This window comes from Dicentrarchus labrax, unplaced genomic scaffold (assembly GCF_905237075.1).
Source record: "Dicentrarchus labrax unplaced genomic scaffold, dlabrax2021, whole genome shotgun sequence".
Lineage (NCBI taxonomy): Eukaryota > Metazoa > Chordata > Actinopteri > Moronidae > Dicentrarchus > Dicentrarchus labrax.
Window position 1 is genome coordinate 17,641,386 of NW_026136703.1, and position 18,345 is coordinate 17,659,730.

General features: G+C 38.7%; 1 protein-coding gene across 1 annotated transcript; it reads right to left on the reverse strand.

Annotated features, from left to right (window-relative positions):
* Window positions 1-785: 785 nt before the first annotated feature.
* keap1a (kelch-like ECH-associated protein 1a) lies at window positions 786-18,183 on the reverse strand. Its single transcript, XM_051389002.1, has 12 exons — window positions 17,861-18,183; window positions 11,800-12,665; window positions 9,485-9,684; window positions 9,181-9,337; window positions 7,124-7,216; window positions 6,558-6,704; window positions 6,340-6,446; window positions 5,791-5,920; window positions 5,256-5,452; window positions 3,250-3,455; window positions 2,505-2,681; window positions 786-1,530 (listed from the first exon to the last, which is right to left on the reverse strand). The coding sequence occupies exons 2-12, from the start codon at window positions 12,010-12,012 to the stop codon at window positions 1,352-1,354; spliced, it is 1,806 nt and encodes a 601-aa protein (XP_051244962.1). The 5' UTR covers window positions 12,013-12,665; window positions 17,861-18,183; the 3' UTR covers window positions 786-1,351.
* Between the last annotated feature and the right edge of the window lie 162 nt (window positions 18,184-18,345).

Consider the following 18,345-nt stretch of genomic DNA (forward strand, 5'->3'; position numbering starts at 1 on the left):
TGTGACCATGATCACCTGCCCATCTATTATTCCAGAAAAGAGATAAAACAAACACAAATGCTTTTCTCCTGCACTGCTGTCTCTTCTCTGTCAGAAATCTCAACATGATGAGGCAACTCGGGCCGTATTTGAATAATAGCTCTGTCCAGGACTGTCTTCTTTGGTGGCCTGCTGGGATAATTGCAGGTGAGCCATGGAGGAGATGGAGAACAGCAGTGCAGAGAGAGATAAGTAAACACACAAGTGACGTCTGCGGTTGATGACTAACGCTGTAGTGACTCCAGTACCCTCTGTCTTTCTTCACGACTGCTGGAATAAAGGTTGCTGTGAAAAGCTCCACTGTAATTATTCTCTCTGAGCCATAAAACATGGACAAATATTCTTTATCCAAACAGGATATCACTGCTGCTCACAGTGTGCACATTCTATATTTAAATTATTTTGGCAACGTGTCATTGTTTGTCAAGATAGGAACATATTTAGAGCCCCTTGTTCTTTTGCTTTGTTATTTTTTAGCTGGTAGTGTCCAGGGAGTTCTTTTAAATTGCAAAACAAAACAAGAAAAACAACACAAATTTTTTTTTATGTTGCAGCGAGCAGCTGTTTTTGGACTTATTCCACCATCTAGTGGTAGTGCATCTGTTGTTACACATCAGGGGCGACACACTTCTGAGGAAGCATCCTAATAACTGAGATCACAAGAGGTCAGTAAAACACATTTGTCTTTACTAACATCAGTGCATATGAGGTAAAAGTGGAATTGGAAATAAAATATTTATCATTCACACACTTGATTAGCTTTATTTTCAGAAACACAACAAAGTGAATGCACAAAAAAAAAAAACATTCCAAAAATGGCAGTTTTTGGGTGAAACTATTTGGCACAAAATAAAGAAAACACATAAGAAAAGTGCTCATTTAAACAGAGTCAGAGGTAGACACAGAGACAGGAATTAGAAATCAGGACACTTAAGACCATTCAAACTTTTGCAAAATGTACAAATACAATTGAACACTGAGAGATTAAAAACAGCGGTGGAATAACATTAATTAAATAGTATCATCGTTTGAGATTACATCTGTAGCACCTTGTTCATTGCGAGGTCACTGTCATGCTACCAGTTTTCTGTATCACTTGCTCATATAGAAATTCTTCCTCTTCAGTGTTTCCATACAAATAATACCTGCAGCACTCCAGGATGCGACACAAACAAGATCCATTAGGGCGAGGATATATACGAGTTCATACTGGAATGTTTTTCTTATTCAATGCACTTCACCCTCTCTTGAAAAGCAGCACCACTCGCAACCGTATTCAACACTTGAGACTTGGACAGATTTCATCCCCATCCTATTCGGCTCCGTCCTCATCTTCCTCTTGTTCCGGCAGGCTGCCGGGACACGGCTCCATGGTAACAGCGACGCCCATGCCGCTGCGTCCAACGGGCATGTCGGTGATGCGCGTCCATTCATTTCTTTCTGGGCAGTAACACTCAACGCTGGACAGGAAGCCTTGCTGGTTAAAACCTCCTGGATGGACACACACACACACACACATGCAATTTTTAATGAAGCTGTTAATAAACCAATTAGGGAACTGTTCAGCTATTGTGTCAATGAATTATTAAATTGTATTATTCTGTCATTAATAAATGGATTAGTAAAAATGATTTTTTTTTAAAGGCATAGTTGGGTTTTTAAATAGATTTTTATTAACTGAAGCGATTTGTTATTTCTTCCCGATCTGAAATTTCATTTGATTGCTGCTCGTCTGTTTACTCTTAACATCTGAACCATACTTCACTCTATTTAATTAAACAACACTGAGTCATTGAGCCACATTAGAAATAAAACAGAGTACAGCCCACATTGTAGTAACACAGAGGATCTCATTGGCCACCTCCCGACCCAACTGTCTACTAATTAATCAGAATAATTTAATTACTGAACAAGCCTGTATTGTTATCGCTCCCACATGCATAAACATCCAACATTTTGACATATACTAGCCTAGAGATATTAAAGGACTTTCTAGTATGGACTGACTAACCAAACAAAACTCCTTTTACTTCATAAAAATATGAGTTTGGGGTAGTGTACACACTAATGAGTGATGGTACACTTGGATTCAGACAATCCATAGTGAGTCATCAAAAACTACATGCAAAACATCCTGGAGCAACACACACAAAATAAATAATTAGGAAAAAAAGATGAAATAGTTAAATAAACAAATATAACAAGATAAAATAAAACTAATTAAATTAAATCTAATTAGAAGAAAAAGAAGAGATCAGTAAATAAACAATATTTAAAAAAAGAAAAGAAACAAGAGCCTGATGAGCCCAATGAGGCAAATCAGGTTCCTTTTATCAGTGTTAATAAAAGGTCACTGATCATATATTTTTGCGAGTCGGCGATCACAAACACTCCTCGCCCTCTCTTTCATTTAACTCATGTTTGAACTTCCAATCTCTTATATTTTGATTAATGAGTCAACTGACCGAGGACAAAGATGCGTCCCTGATGGACTGTGACTCCATGTGCACTGCGACAGAAATGCATGGAGGCCCTGGGCTCCCACAGGTTCCTGGCTATATTGTAACGCTCCACAGAACACAGCTGGCTCCGCCCATCATACCCTCCTATTGCGTACAGGTACGAGTTCACACACACCAATCCTGTAAACACAGACAAGAGATGGAACATAGAGGAATAGTTTGACATTTTGGCAAAATGGTGGTAAATATGAAGCCGGAACCAGCAGCCGGTTAGCTTAGCTTAGCATAAAAACTGAAAACTGGGGGAAATACTGAGCATGGCGCTGTCTAAAGGTGGCATAATCAGCGTAACATCGCATCTGAAACTCATTTATAATTTATATGTTGTTTGTTGAAATCCATACAAAATCAGAAATGTAAAAATGACAACTTTTTTTTTACAGAGGGGACTACTTCTTGGCCAGTCGCAGTGGAGAACTGAGCTTTAGGGGATTTGGTTCCCCCACTGACAGCACAAGGCTAGGTGGGCTGCAGTACTTAATATTTAGATATATTTTGTTTATGCACCAATATATCAGGCAAATTCCTCCTATGTGATCCCTCCTTCCTGATTCTGATTCTTATTCTGGAAAATATGAGTGTTAAAAAAAGCACACACACACACACACACACACAACTGATAACCATTATCCTGACTAAACTAAATCAAACCTAAATCTCATAAAGACAGGAGTTCACACTGACTCACCCAGTCCACTGCGTATAGTGTTCATGGGTACCAGCTGCTGCCAGGTGTTAGTGTCAGGCTGGTATTTCTCAGCAGTGTTCCAGCGGTTCTGCCCATCATAGCCCCCCACCACATATAGAGCCCCCCCACATGCCGCCACTCCAGCACCCAGACGAGACACCGACATCGGGCAAACAAAGGACCAGCGATTAGACTCTGGATCCCACCTGCAAAACAAACACCAGTTGTTAGGTACATGTAGTCAATGTAGAGATAATCTGTTCCTAATGACATTACATATTAGTCAATTACTACAATCATATTAGTGAATCAGTCAGAGGGCAGTGGCTGTGTGCAGCAACCTTCTCAATCTACACAAGACAGCCAACTTTAAGTGGATTAGGTTAAGCTGGCAACCATGTTTGGCAACTATTGACAAGCTTTATTTGAAGCCAAAGAGGTTGTAACACCACAGAGAGCAGACCGAGACAAGAAATTCCACATGATTCTGTAGTTCAACAGACATCTCTAAATAAAAAAATCCTTCAGTTTTAACTCTATGCCCATGCTGTTTGAAACAAAAGTGGGTTTAAAGGTCTACGGTGTAGTCTGATTGTGTAAGATGTTAAATAAGATGTCTTATTTAATTATTTCTGGGCCTGATGCAGTAATTTACCCACTCTGAAACCACAACATGACATTTTTACACTTGGGTTTTTTGTCCTGATTAAATAAATAAAATATAACATGTTATTTCATGAGGTGCTGGCATGTGAATTCTTTGTTTTTCTTTTTACCTTTGCACAGAGCCAGGTGAGCTGTTTTGGCTTTGGTCTTTATGCTAAGCTAAACAACCTCCTAGCTGTGGCTTCACATTCAACAGACAGATACGAGAGTGGTATTAATCTTCTCATCTAACTCTCTGCAAGAAAGCAACAACAACAAAGGACTGAATCATGATGAGGCAGGTTGGACCGCACGTTCACTGACTGGTTAATGATTAAAAAGTTGTTGGCTCAGTTCTCGGCACTGGGTGTATTCCAGCTGTAAACTGCTGATAGGAGGGTGGTTGATATTACATCAGCTGCCCTCAAACACTGGCGAAAAGCCCTTGAAAAAAAACACTAAATCCAAGTCACTTCTTGGGTCACTGTGCTGACACTGACAGTTTGCTCTGAACCCTGAAATTACTACACGCAGCAATGCAAATTTCAATGATAAATAATAATACATAATCTTAATTTAGCCCACTTAAAACAATGAACAGGAAGATATAGCTCCCTGTTGAGTCTCTTACATGTTGCTTGGATTCATCTGGGGATGCATCCTCAGGAGCAGAGCCATTTCTTGCCAACCATTGTTCCTACAAATCTAATCTCCTCTGATGTGTTTCATTCATTTTAATAGTTTAAGCAGCTTCTCATGAAAGGACTTGCATGTGTCGTCTGATGAGCTCTAATAATTCTCTTGTGAGTAGCATCTTTTAGAAATCTATACCCTTCAGTATAAAAAGGGATTGAGCTACACTTGAAGCACAGTTTTTTGATATGGGATAAAAGATAATAGTATCAAAAGAAGCTGCCACTTGCTTGACTTGTGTTTTTTGTTATTAATTGATTGAAACTGATCTACAACAGCATTGAAACTCCTCCCTACTCGGCGGTGGCGGCAACAAGATGTAAACCATTCCCAAAGAGATTGACATTCCTGGGAAGTGTGTGTCTCAACATGTTTTGAAAGAGACCGTGTTTTTATCTAATTATGCTAAGAGGAATACCTGCAAACTTCTTGACTGCTCTTTAGGTTGAATGGCAGCTATTCATTTAATCTCTCTCATGCCATTATCCATACTTATAGAGGTAAATGCACTTAATCTAAGAATGTGTGTACAGGGGAAGAAATCCATGCTCATTACATTCATCCTAGTAAATAATATGTCATTAAAAGCAAATTACTTCTCAAATGCCTAGTTAAATAAATAATTCCTCTAACACGCTCAAAGAATGAACACCTCAGAAATGTCTCACCTCTCCACCGTGTTGTGGTGCATGGAGCCCTGGGAGCCGCCGACGGCGTAGATGCAACCGTCCACCACGCCCACCCCAACCCTGTTCCTGGGGATGTTGAGGGAGGCTCGCTGGCTCCACTGGTTGGTCATCGGGTTGTAGCAGCACAGGGTGCTGGACTCTGTATTATTTTGAAGGGACAGGTTCCTGCCTCCAACCTGGATTCACAAAAACAGGGATTAGCACAGAGATTATGTTGATCTCTTAAACTTGTCAAAACAAACATTAGTCTATTCAGGATTGACGGGTAGAAGCTCACAGGTGAGAATTGGGTAAAATAATTACAGTATTAAATTACAAATGTACGCATAAATGTGCCATTACAGTGGTACAACCTGTGTTAATTTATTTTCCATGTCTCATATCATATTTTATTGTAACAAAGAATTGTATCATACTGTATTGCATCATTTCTCATCTGATTGAGTGACATTCAGAAATTAAAACTCTCTGCAATGCTTTTCACTGGTTGTATGACATAACCGATGCAACCTACAGTGTAGAGGAGCCCAAACAGCGCACAGGCTCCCAGACCACTGCATGGAGACCCCATGTCAGCCAGTTTTAGCCAGACATTCCTCTTGGGATCATAAGCCTCCATGGTGGCCAGTGAATGCTGGTGGTAACTGAACAGAGAGAAGGAAATGGTGAGTGAGTAGTTCATTCTTAAGTGTTCTGGAATTTAGATGCATTGTTTAAAAAAGTACATATAAGTACACAGTAGAGAGAGAGCCACAAGAAATGGCAAGGGTGAATGAGCTCCTAACTGCCACTGGGTGGCAGATGAAGACACTTTCTGGATCCATGAGGTACTTTGCACACAAGTTGTGTATTATAAATGGACATCTATGTCCTGAATGCAGGTCTCTTATTAACATGTATGTCAAAATTGTGAGAAAGGAAGTCACCAAGTGTCCAATAATCAGTTTCTCATTATCAGTATAAGAAATAGGTTAGTTAGTTATGGGATACAATGAGCAACCATGTACAGAATAAAGAAATATTGTTGAGGAAACTTTATAATAATTGTAATTTAGATAATTACCCTCCAGCCACATAGATGAGTTGAGTTCCACGGTTAGGTGCAGGAGGCAGCTTTCGCAGTGTCATATCCTGGAATATTTTAGACAGGAAGTCCTTACAGGAATTGGCCTGGATTTAAAAGACAGGGCAGAAAATTAAAAAACCTGTAAAGAGTAGGTAACTGAGTGAGTACTGAACAGTATCTGTCCGTTTCCACAAGGAAATGAGACTACAGTTTACCTTACTGAGGATGGGGCAGGACAGGAGCTGGTTCTTTAGGAACTTAGGAGGCAGGGCGTAAATATGAACCGCATTCAGGAGGGCATGAAGGTATTGGGCTCTACCCTCCATATCCCAGCGGACCCAGTCTGTGCAGGCCTTGTACACCTGCCATTGATTTAATTAGACATATCAATATGTGGTTTGTTATTTATATCTCTATTCAACTTGGATTCATAGCAATTGTGCAGAGTTCTTGGGAGCTGTTGAACTGTTTTAGTATGACATAAATGATAATAACCACACACAAAAAGAATTCTTGGCTGATTTTAAAGATTTACAAAATGAGTGTCAAAAACTGTAACCTTTTTCGGTGACTGTGGTAAAACTCTTAAAACATCTTACAATATACAGTATACTTCTAATATTCTAACATTAAACAACAGGTTAAACAACAGGCAAAAAATACCAGACAATAAACTAAATATTTGTGTTGAAAACAGGGTTTCAGAACACACAGTGATTGCAATAATGTTCCTTTCATGCCTCTCAGTTAAGGTTTAATTAGTTAATTTAATGCCACACACCTCAGACTCACAGAGCACCTTGATACTGTCCTGACTGATGAGCTCCAGCAGCTGGCAGTGAGAGAGGCTGAAGAACTCATCTTCCTTAGTCACCTAGGACAGAGGCACACAAGAGCACGGTCAGATAAAGGCATATTGACTGCTGGAGGTGCGCACTTTATTCCCTTTTTTCAGATTTTCTTATGTGGATACCTTTCAAGTTAAAGTAATAGAATCCAGTGAATAAGAGATAAGACACAGACACAGAGAGAACATTCACGCTCTTACAAAGGTAGTTCCTATCATTCCTCGACAGGGAGAGAGAGAACATGTGCGACGTACTGGCAAAGAGTGTAAAAAAGGGGTAAAGTACTGTTGATACAACCAAAGTGAGAGTTTGTCTTTGACACAGAACAGTGGCCAGTGGATTCAAGTAACCAATAAACACTGCAGCTGCAATTTCACACAGTTATCATAAGACATGAGTACAACATATATGTGACTTATTCAGATAAAAAAGATAAAACGCATGCATACAGGTTAGTATTCAAAAGTGCTCCTTACGCAAGACTAATTAGCACTGCATAAAAAATACATGTAAGCTACAATGTCCTGTAGCTTCTAACTGTGACTTGCTACCTGCTATGTGCAGTCTATGTAAGGTCGATCAACATCTACAAGATCTAAAGACATGAGAAGTGCTACAGCTTTGCTCCTGCTGACCCTGAGCCTGTCAGAGGCTTTGGTTCAGGCAGAGACGGCCTCACAGTCTGACATCAGGACTAAGCTGGGAGCACTGAGAGCCATGGTGGAGGAGCTAAGGATGATGGAGAGCAGTCCGGCAGTGTAAGGCAAGCAAAAGTACAAGTACAATCTCAGGAAGACTCAGGAACTAAGAGCAGAGCTGGATGTGACCAAGAATTAGTTCAGTACGAAGAGCAGGCAGAGGAGATGAGAAAAAAGCCGGCAGGTAACAACAGGAAATAACATGAAATTACACAATGACAAAAATCACTGATCTGGTGGGAAAGATGGGTCTCTAGGATAACATCCATGGTAATTTTACACTTGAATAAATAACCATTTTATTCCTGAGGAGTCATACATTCATAAATCTTTTTTATTTCAACAGACCAAACATCCCAGTTATTCAGAATGCTGCTGCCATGGTCCTCAAAAAAATAGGACACATGACTGCATTATACAATCCATACACATCTTACTGCTGGTCTACAAATCAATCTGTGGCTCTAGGCCCAAATACATCTCTGACACGCTTGTGCCATATAAACCTCCATGAACCCTTAGGACATCTGGGGCTGGCCTGCTGGTTGTCCCAAGAGTTAGAACAAAATACTAGTTTACCTATAAATTTTTATTGCTTGTGTTGCTTGCCTGTAATTTATCACCCTGTAGAAGCACATTGAATCACCCCAGTGTATGAAATGTGCTATATACACACATATATATATATGTATATAAGATCTACAACTACACCGCTTGATGCTAAGACACATATAGTTTGCCTAGAACAATAATGTCTTCTACTCCTTCTACTTAAAAAAAATCCAGAAGCTATAAATATGCATTTAAACATTTTTTTTTTTTTTAAGTTTTCCTGCTAGACGCTAGATGTCTCCTACTTCACTATACAGGCAATTCTCAGTGTATGTGCACTGGTCGCTACATTACACTTACATATATTATTATATGTACGTATATGTTGCAAACTGGACCAGAAAAAGCAACCACATGGGTGCAGCATTGCACAAGAACAACCAATGAGTTCTTTAAAACTAATCCTTGACCAATGAGGACGACCCTGAGCATGTTTCAAATGGAGAAGTCCTGGAGCTCTCTCAGGGTGATGTTTTACAGAGTCACTGATTTTGTTGAACATCACTTCAACATTTTCAGCTTCCCATGTAGGAATAACATGACAGGTGTATGTTAAAGGCTCAATAAAAATACTGTATGTCACATGTTTGCTTAACATAAAGTAAAGAATAAATTACATTAAAATATGCATTAGTACCGGACTTGACTGGTACAGTACAGAAAGCACAAGCACACCTCACCTCATTGAAGTGTGTATTGATAAACTCTCTACTCCGCTGGTGCAGCTCCGTGCAGCCGATCTCCTCAGCAAAGCGGGCGATGCCGATGACATTAGCAGGCTCCAGGTGCTTAGTGAGGAAATCGCAGCATGCCTTGGCCACGTCCTCCATTTGAAACCTTGTAAAAAAAACAAAAGAAAAAGGAGGAAAAATTCATCACATCTTGTATATTCTTTATTTAAAAGAGTGTCTGATTCCAGCTGTTTTCAGAGACTCAGGATAATCTTTTTCACAATGTGCTGCTGTTTAAATACTGTGTGTTTACCTCATAGCAGCCAAGAGAAGATGCAACACACACTTCTCTCCCACTGTGATGTGGGAGGTGTAGGCAAAGTCTATAAGTTTTTCTACCACCTGGGGGCAGACATCGCGCAGGGTGACCTCCTGGGCGCGACACTCCTTGAAGCTGCTGGTGAACATGGCCCTGAAGTAGGAGCTACAGGAGGCCAGTACCACCTTGTGCACCTGGATAAAAAATGTATAAGATGATACAGAAACACTGCATTCACTATAATTGGCCCATGACTAAATGATAAACAGACATCTGCTACAGAGCCCCGGTAGTGACAAAAATGTAGTAAAAGGTTATCAGACAGGTGAAAAATCATCATCAATCATAAATTAAATAGTTAATTAAATAATTAATATGGATTGTAAAGATAAAAGCTTCAGTCCTCCAATCAGCTGGTAAAAAAGCAAAAAGCTTTAGTTTTTCCTTTACCACCATTCAGTTGATAAAACAATTTAAAACTTAATGTCTTCTCATTATCTTCATTAGTTCATTTTATTTTTCTGCTCCTTCATTTTCCTATTTTTAGAGCACAAATACAATAATTTATCTACCTGACCAAGATCTTTGTTAGAGTGAAATGTAAACTACAAAGTGTTATTTAACATAAACATAATTAAATTGATTTTCTATAATTAAATTAAATATAAATTAAATTAGTAATAAGCAATTTACCATCATTAAATTAACTAGGAGCAATCAGTGCAGTGCACTGATGTATTGTCTGACTTCTACCTACACAACATTTCCAATTTTTTCCGCCACATTTCCAATTTCCCTACTGCAATGAGATGAAAATGTCCTTGTATGTCTAGACCAGTAATTGTTCCAGCGTTTGTGTGTGTTTGTGTGTTTGTGTGTGTGTGTGTGTGTGTGTGTGTGTGTGTGTGTGTGTGTGTGTGTGTGTGTGTGAGTGAAGCAGTGGAGAGGACTCTGTAACTATCTAAATGAAAACACTGGAAGCTTAACACACTGAGCACCAGCTTTTTCATCTGGCTACTTAGCTGAAGCTTACTTTCATCATAAAACAGTGCACATAAAGTTCATCATCCATATATTATACTGCATACTGTTGCAGCATCACTGTATAAACTCCTGTAACTTGGGCTGCAACTATTCTCATTATTGTTGATTACACTGAGTATATATGAATACATATATAGTGTGGTATTGTCATTCATCTCGTATCGTCTCAACATAAAAACATGTTTACAACTACATAATACAAAGATAAGCAGCACATCCTTACTTAAAAAGCTCCAGTGTCTAACATTTAGGAGGATCTATTGGCAGAAATGGAAAATAATATTCATACGTATGTTTTCATTAGTGTCTAATCACCTGAAAATAAGAATTGGCCTGTTTTTGTTACCTTAGGATTAGCTGTTTATATCTACACAGTAAGTGTGTATAATTATATATAATTAAAGATATTCTACAGAGGCCACCATGTTGAATCGCCTACATATGGCCTTTTTTGTTTGAGTTTCGCAGCCACCGTAGTTTCTCCTACCGACTAGAAGGGTGAGCTGTATTCAAAAGGCAATCTACAACGACACTGCTAGATGCCACTGAATCCTACACATAGTACACAATTAGTTGATTTTAAAACAGTTGCTGAATACGTTTCCCATCTAATTGTTTTACGTTAAAGTTAGCTAGCTGCGAGCTAATGCTACTTGAAGGTTCACAGACTCCATGCTTCTTGCGTCGTCACGTGTGTGTGTGTGTGTGTGTAAAAGAAAAGTATAAAGATGTTTATTTTTACATAATTTTAATCATTTAACAACACAACATACTGGTAATGCTCTAGATTATGGTTTGGCAAAACACAGTGAAATACTATATAGTGAATACAGTTTACAGTCTATTTTGTTGTACCAAGGGTGTACCAGTATGATACATGTAGGTAAAACATGATGTGAAGAGAATAAGGGGGAAATAATCTGGGAATTTAAGGAATTAATACAAAATATTTTTTAACTACTGGGTATCTAATATTACGGGTACAGGTTCAGGTTAGTACAAAAATGACACTATAAATTGTCAACTATACTGTGTGTTGCAGGTTGTAATCTAAAGTGTTTCCCCAATACTATTTAGTGATGTAATCAGTTGCATTTTTTTATTTGTCTGATAATGTTTTACTACATAATGTCAGTTTTTAGGGATCCATACTCTGCTAGTTTGTTGTAACTTTATAGTTGGATTTTTTTCCCCATAAACTCTGAAAACAAACATCCCCAAAAATGGCACAAACTGCATTCTGATTCATTTAGAGGGAATCTCACCTTGAAGTCCACTATCCTGTCCCTGTGTGTGACGTGTAGCACCAGGTCACACAACATCTCGTGCCGTCTGAATTCCTCCATGGCTTTGAGGGATTTGGAAGCGTGGGTCTCAACCGTGTAGTCGAGATACCCGGACCCCTGCATGGAGGGGACCGCGATAGCAGAGAAGTCAGGGTCGCGTGTTGGGCGTTTCTTTCTCATAGGGCAATGCATTCTGGGAGGGAGTACTCCAGATTTCTTTGTGTACAGTCTTCTATAGTTTAAATGTTAAGTTCTTATCCCATTGGGGTCAGACTTTCTTCAGAGGGAATTCCTTTGGTTTTTAATTCATCAATGTAAAGGCTCCAGTGAGCAGATGTCCTTAGTTCCTCCATTTTGCTTTAAATTTAACACAAAAATGTATTCAGTAAGAAGACATTTCCCAAAGGTTTAGGGGTGTGAACATTGCAATGGTCCTTTGGTGATCCCAGTCACAGTCAGCAGGCAGAGCGAGCAGTCCAGAAAAAAGGCCAGTTGCTACATCAAATACGTTCAACTCATATGTTTCTCTCCACAAATACGGTGGGCAAACAAACTTGCAGACTTGTCCCTCATCCACAGATCCAGGCTCCAACATGACTGACAGCCTCTGAACCAAGATCAGACAGTTCCCAAATCATGAGTCAAACCACAATCATGAAACTGCTGTTGGTCCAGATTTCATAGGTTTCGGGGTTTTGAAAGTTACCCATTCTGACATTTCAGAAAAACCTCTGCAATTTAGTGTTCCACGGGAGAAGAGGAAGTGGTTGGCAAATGTGTGTAACTGCACATTCAGATGTATCCTCACAGGGATTTCTCTAACCCTGTCTGTTGTGATGCTTATTCTGCAGAAAAAAGGAAAAATAAGATTAAGTTACAATAGATGAGAGACGTTTAGCGGGTTGTAAGAAAGCTAATTGAATCATGTGAATATGTTGTTTTCCCCTTGTGTGTGCATTTGTGTGGGGGGTGTGTGTGTGTCACACACTCAAGGTTTCACTTCCTTGCAGCTGAAATAGAAAAGACATATGTTGAACTGCTTGATGTAACAGCGTTCTGCTGAGGAAAATGGTCTCTGTGTTTTTAGTCTGGTTTATTCTAGAACAACTTTTACATGTAAAATAATATCGGAAATGGATAATCAGGAAATGTATGTGCTACCAGTTTTATGTTATCTAATTTCTAAACAAATTCTTAAAATAGATTTATTTAAGATATTTTAGGGGCCTAGTTAGGAAAACTAACTTTTCTAACTAAGATATAGAAAATCTGTCCCTTATAAGCTGAACCTTGGCAAAATGGTACCACTTCTGACACCTGTATGTCAATTGATGGTAATTTATTTGGTATTTTTATGTATTTGTATGGTATTTTTAACATTTGACCGGGTATACTGTATGTTTATGAAATGTATTGACATACTGTTCTAGAAATCTATACAAGCTGTAACAACACAGCTATGATGATAATCCACTAACCATTTACATTTTAAAGTCAACATTTAATTTAAACCTACTTAATCGTACGTTAGTCTGGTGTTTACCATTTACATAGACCTGTCGACTCTGCAGCTATTAATCACACCACTATCACTTTATCTCGTAACCTGTCTCTAAACACTCCTGAATACTTTTTTATTTCGTATTCTTTTTTTTAATTTTAGTTTTATATACCTCTGTAATTTATGTATTTACTTGTACTGCTGCAACAACCACATTTCTAATCAAAAAAGGTACACTTGTCTTTAAGATATCTTTAATAAAAAATTATACTATATTTATATCATACTGAACATTTTTAGTTTTGGACAATATTAGTTGGATAAATCAAGACATTTGATGGTGCCACCTTGTGCTCTAGGATAATGTGATGGCCAATTTTAATTGTTTTAGAGACTGAGCAATGATAATAACCAGGACCAAATAAAACTCTTTTTCCTCCTTCCAAAGACAGGTGAGTCACAGAGGAGTGTGACTCAGTAGACAGCAGCCCGCTGATAAACATATACAGAACACACATTCACACTATAAAGCAGCACAAGATATGAATGAGTTCCCACAAGACACCAGAGGCCGTCACTGACCAACCAATCCACTGTTTCTCTAAATCACAATCACTCCTATGTTCCTATTTAATAAAACCACTCCCTAACGTGAGAGCAAGTTGCTGTCATCCTCCTGCTCATCTCTGTGCTGGAACCTGTTTGACCGTCTATCTTAACTTAGATGTCAAGAAAACAACACAGTAACAACAATTATGTGCCTCTAACGTAATGGAAGACCAGTGAATTAAAAGTAAACTGCCACTCTGAGGTTTATCTTGGCATTTCTGATTAAATCTCAAGTGTTTTATTTCCACATGAATCGTCGATAACCCTGAAAAGAAAATGGAAGTACAGAGCAGGTATAAGTGAAGTGAAGAGTGTTTTTGTTTCATTGAAAAATCTTTATCACTCCATTCAGGTAGAAGCACTGGAACTGAGCTTGACATAATTACTGTATATGGATATAAATGGTACACCTGTCATTTATAAAGCACTAATTAAGAGTCTCATTAGATTCTTGTCAATTAGTGAGCCCTGTAGTGGAACACTCTCAGCAGTGAGCATACAGGTAAATGTCAGCTAATGACTAAGATCTAGCTGTTTCTGGATTTCTGAGATCGATATCATTACATTATAAAGATATGACTATATCATCTGATATTTGTTTCTTGAAAGAACAGTTTGACATTTTGTTCCTTCCATTCCTGCCAAGAGTTCGATGGAAGATTAATACCACCTTCATGTCTGTCCAATTTGATTAGCTTAGCTTAGCATAAAGACCAGAGGCAGGAGAAAGATTGAGAGTAATAAAATATCCCTCAATTCTCTTATCACCTATTTCTTATTTACACGTTCTAAGTTTGAATATTTACATTGCATTTAAAATATAAACAGTGTACTGACTCTTCACACAACACCAGAGCAACTGCATATCTAGCAAACATATGAAATCTCTGCATTCCAGACTGCCACTCGCTGCTACAACTTTAAGCAGAACAAATCAGCAAGAATCAACTGCGGCTATGCTGCCTGTTAGCTACAGTGCATTCATGTCTAGAAACCCTATGAATCAATATCTGTCGGCCCATTTTTAGCATGAAAGAGACAAATCCTGATCCTCCTGGTAACAAAACTACTCCGACCCTTTGAGAACAACAGGAATACTTGCAGCACACACATTTTATAATCATCTTTTTTGTTTTTCTGACACTGTTTTCACCCAAGTTTTGTGTGTTTGACCGAGCAAAGCACAAGAAGGTTATTGCTGGTTTGGTCTGACAGAGTGCAGCTTTGCAGAGTTGCACAATCAAATCTGTTCAGCCTCGAGCCATTTCTGGTGGTCATATGACCAAAAGTGTGAGGCAGAAAGGGAGGGAGAGCAATGCAGAGAAAAGGAGAGATTTTGAGGTCAGCATACAGCGAGTTAGGGAGAGAAAAACAAAGTGGTGGAGGACTGAAGTGACCGTACATTTAGCTGAAAGAAGATTTAAGATCAGTTCGAGGAATGATTGAGAGGAGGGAAATTAAAAATTAAAAGGGTCATTAATATAGTAGAGCTACTCAGCTTTCCATAAAAGGCTATTGTGCTTCGATATATCAGCCATACATAGTCATACTCTCCTGATCAGGCTTTAAGGGGGTTAACAGTGAAAACTGTGTAAAGACACAGAGCTTGGCTACTATATAAAGCATTGCTTAAGCCTACAGAAACACTGCGAGAACACTGCAACCAGTTTATTGATTTTAACTAGGTTTGGAAAAGCCTGTTTGACCAAGGGCCCGGCTGTTAACACCGCAGGTGGTAGTACTGTTTGGTTTTGTCAAATGTATTTCTCAAACAGAAGAAGACCATGCAGATTACTGGGGCTTCATTGTTAAAAATGTGTTTATGACTCAGAGGCATTGATTTAGATGATAAATGATCTGAATTTGTACTTTTCAGACACTAAAAATAAAGACAGAGCCATTGTAACTTATTGATTTTTTTGCATCAACACTGTTTTCATTAACGGGGCCTAGCATCATGGAGAATGTATAGTAAGAAACACACAAGGAAGAGAGGGAAAGTTAATTATTTACAGGCTGTTTCTAACTCCACGTCAGCCTGTGCAGTCAGCTTTGAACTGAACATACAGCACATGACAGGACTCTGTAACATACCGTCTAAACCTGCTGAACTGTAATGACCACATGGTTGTTTTCATAGTTTTGTAACAGCAGTGAAAAATGCTCTTGTCATCTTTCAGCTGCCCTGGTGGCTGAATGGGGTCAAAGGTTGCAGCTGAAAAATCTTTCTCTCTAAGAAGAGACAACAGAGCATCAGAGAAGCACTGTATTATGTAAGAATCACAGCCATAAGAGCCAAATTGAAATATCCCCATATTCTGGGCATATCTGGGAAATTAAAGAGTTAAAAATCATCCCCAGCAGACTTTGATGGTCAGAAACGTCAGCTAAGTGCTGCACACTAACTACTCTAACCTAAAACAACACTTGACAATAAATAATTACAATTACCCAATTATGCCTTCTGACCACAAACTCACTGTATCAGAAACACTCAATATACAGCGTGCCGATTTTTGACTAAACAAAGAAAATCTCTTTTGTTATCTGTGGTAAAAAAAAGTTTGCTCAAATACTCAGGAACACGCTGTACAGTCGACGTATTGACACATGCAATGCAACAACAAATAGCTTTAATATTCTGATAGTGCTCCTCTGGGGCGTTACAGTGTTTGTGCTCTGATCGACTAACTGTTTCCGCTTCAGTTAATTTGTACTGTAGACCATTATTTATTTTATTTTATTAACATTTTGTGTAGTTTTTTATAATTTTTTTTTTTGCTTTTATCATCTTAACTCCTCATCTTTTATTGTCTTATTTCAATAACTTTTTCTTTTTGTTGTTGTTTTGCCATGCATTGGTCTATAAATACTGTTTAAACACCTGCTTTGTCAATTGCTTGTAAATCAATATGAACTGCGTTTTATTTGTCTGAAAGGTTCTATATAAAGAAAGTTTGATTGATTGATTTGTACTTAATAGATATTTCATCACCTTCCTTGGTGTTATATTTTCTAACAGGGATCTATTGAGTCATTTTATTTTATCCAGAGTTGAAACAATTATTCGTTTCAATTAGGCTAGTTGATTGGGAAGAATAAAGTTAATTTTGTAATAATTAAACTATTTTGATAATCAGTTAATCATCTGAATAATTGTTCAAGCATTTTTCAGACACTGTGACATTGTGAATCTATTTGGGTTTGTTGGACAGACAAAACAACACATCTCTCTGGGGATTTTTTTTTTCTTTTTCATGTTTTAAAAACGATTAATCAAAAATAATAATCTGAAGATTAATCAATATTGAATATAATCTTTGGATTCAAACCCTAATTGCATCCTTCTGTTGGAGGGTTATTTTCATTATTGACCCATGTTTATTTTTAAATTCTGACATTAAAGAAGGATTAAATCACGATTCATCGATTATTCGCCGATTAAGTTTCTGCGATCAACCATTTGATTGATTGAGTGAGTTTCAGCTCCTCATTCCTTCTCCAATTAGCTACATTTTGTTTGTTTTGTTTTTTTCAGGATGTTCCAGAAACTTAACAAAGACTGAAAGCGTTTTGCATCAGCTCTCATATAAGTTATATAATGTACCACAGGGCGGAGAGCAAAAGTTTCAATTCCCTTATAGGAGTCTGCGCGCTGCGGAGGAAATAAACTCAGTGGTCGACAACAACACAATAAACTACCGGATATCTTTGCGTATCCTGTAAAGTAAACACTGCTGTTAGAGCGACGACGTCGGAAGTAACACAACCAAATGTTCTGAGCGCGGCCGAAACATCACAAACACACGACAACCGCGTTGGAATATCAACACTGATTTCTTCTCCTTCTTTTCCAAAGGGCGCGTCCACTCTGCGTGAAACTGTTGGGTCACTTTCTGACATTGTTTAAACAGCTGCAGATTCACTCACCTCCACGGCAGCTGGTTTAAAAAAAAAAAAAAAATCCACAAACACCAGATCACCAGTCACCACTTCGGAGAGTTTTTACGCACGGCTCGTCCGACGGCAGGAGGTCTTCCCCGGTTCGGTCAGGAAAACCAGCAGATTCACGCGAAAAGGGCGAAATGTGCGGAGCTGTGTGCGTCGCTGCTCTTCTGCGTCGCCTCGGGCAGACGTCCAAAGACTGTCGCGATGATGGTGATGGAGGTAGTGGTGGTGGGAAGGCATTTCTGCACCGACATGACTCTGCAACTCTCGAGCAAGTACACTGCAAACCCTGCGCCGGGAGTACGCATGCACCGAGACCTACATGGCAACAAGTCAGGAGAGGCATTCCTCAAACTGAAACTGAACCTCAGCCAGGGCAGGACAGCTTCTGTGATTATACAACAGCACGCCACAGCAGCAGGATCTTATCAAGAAACTCCCTCCTTTTGTGCATACACACACACATA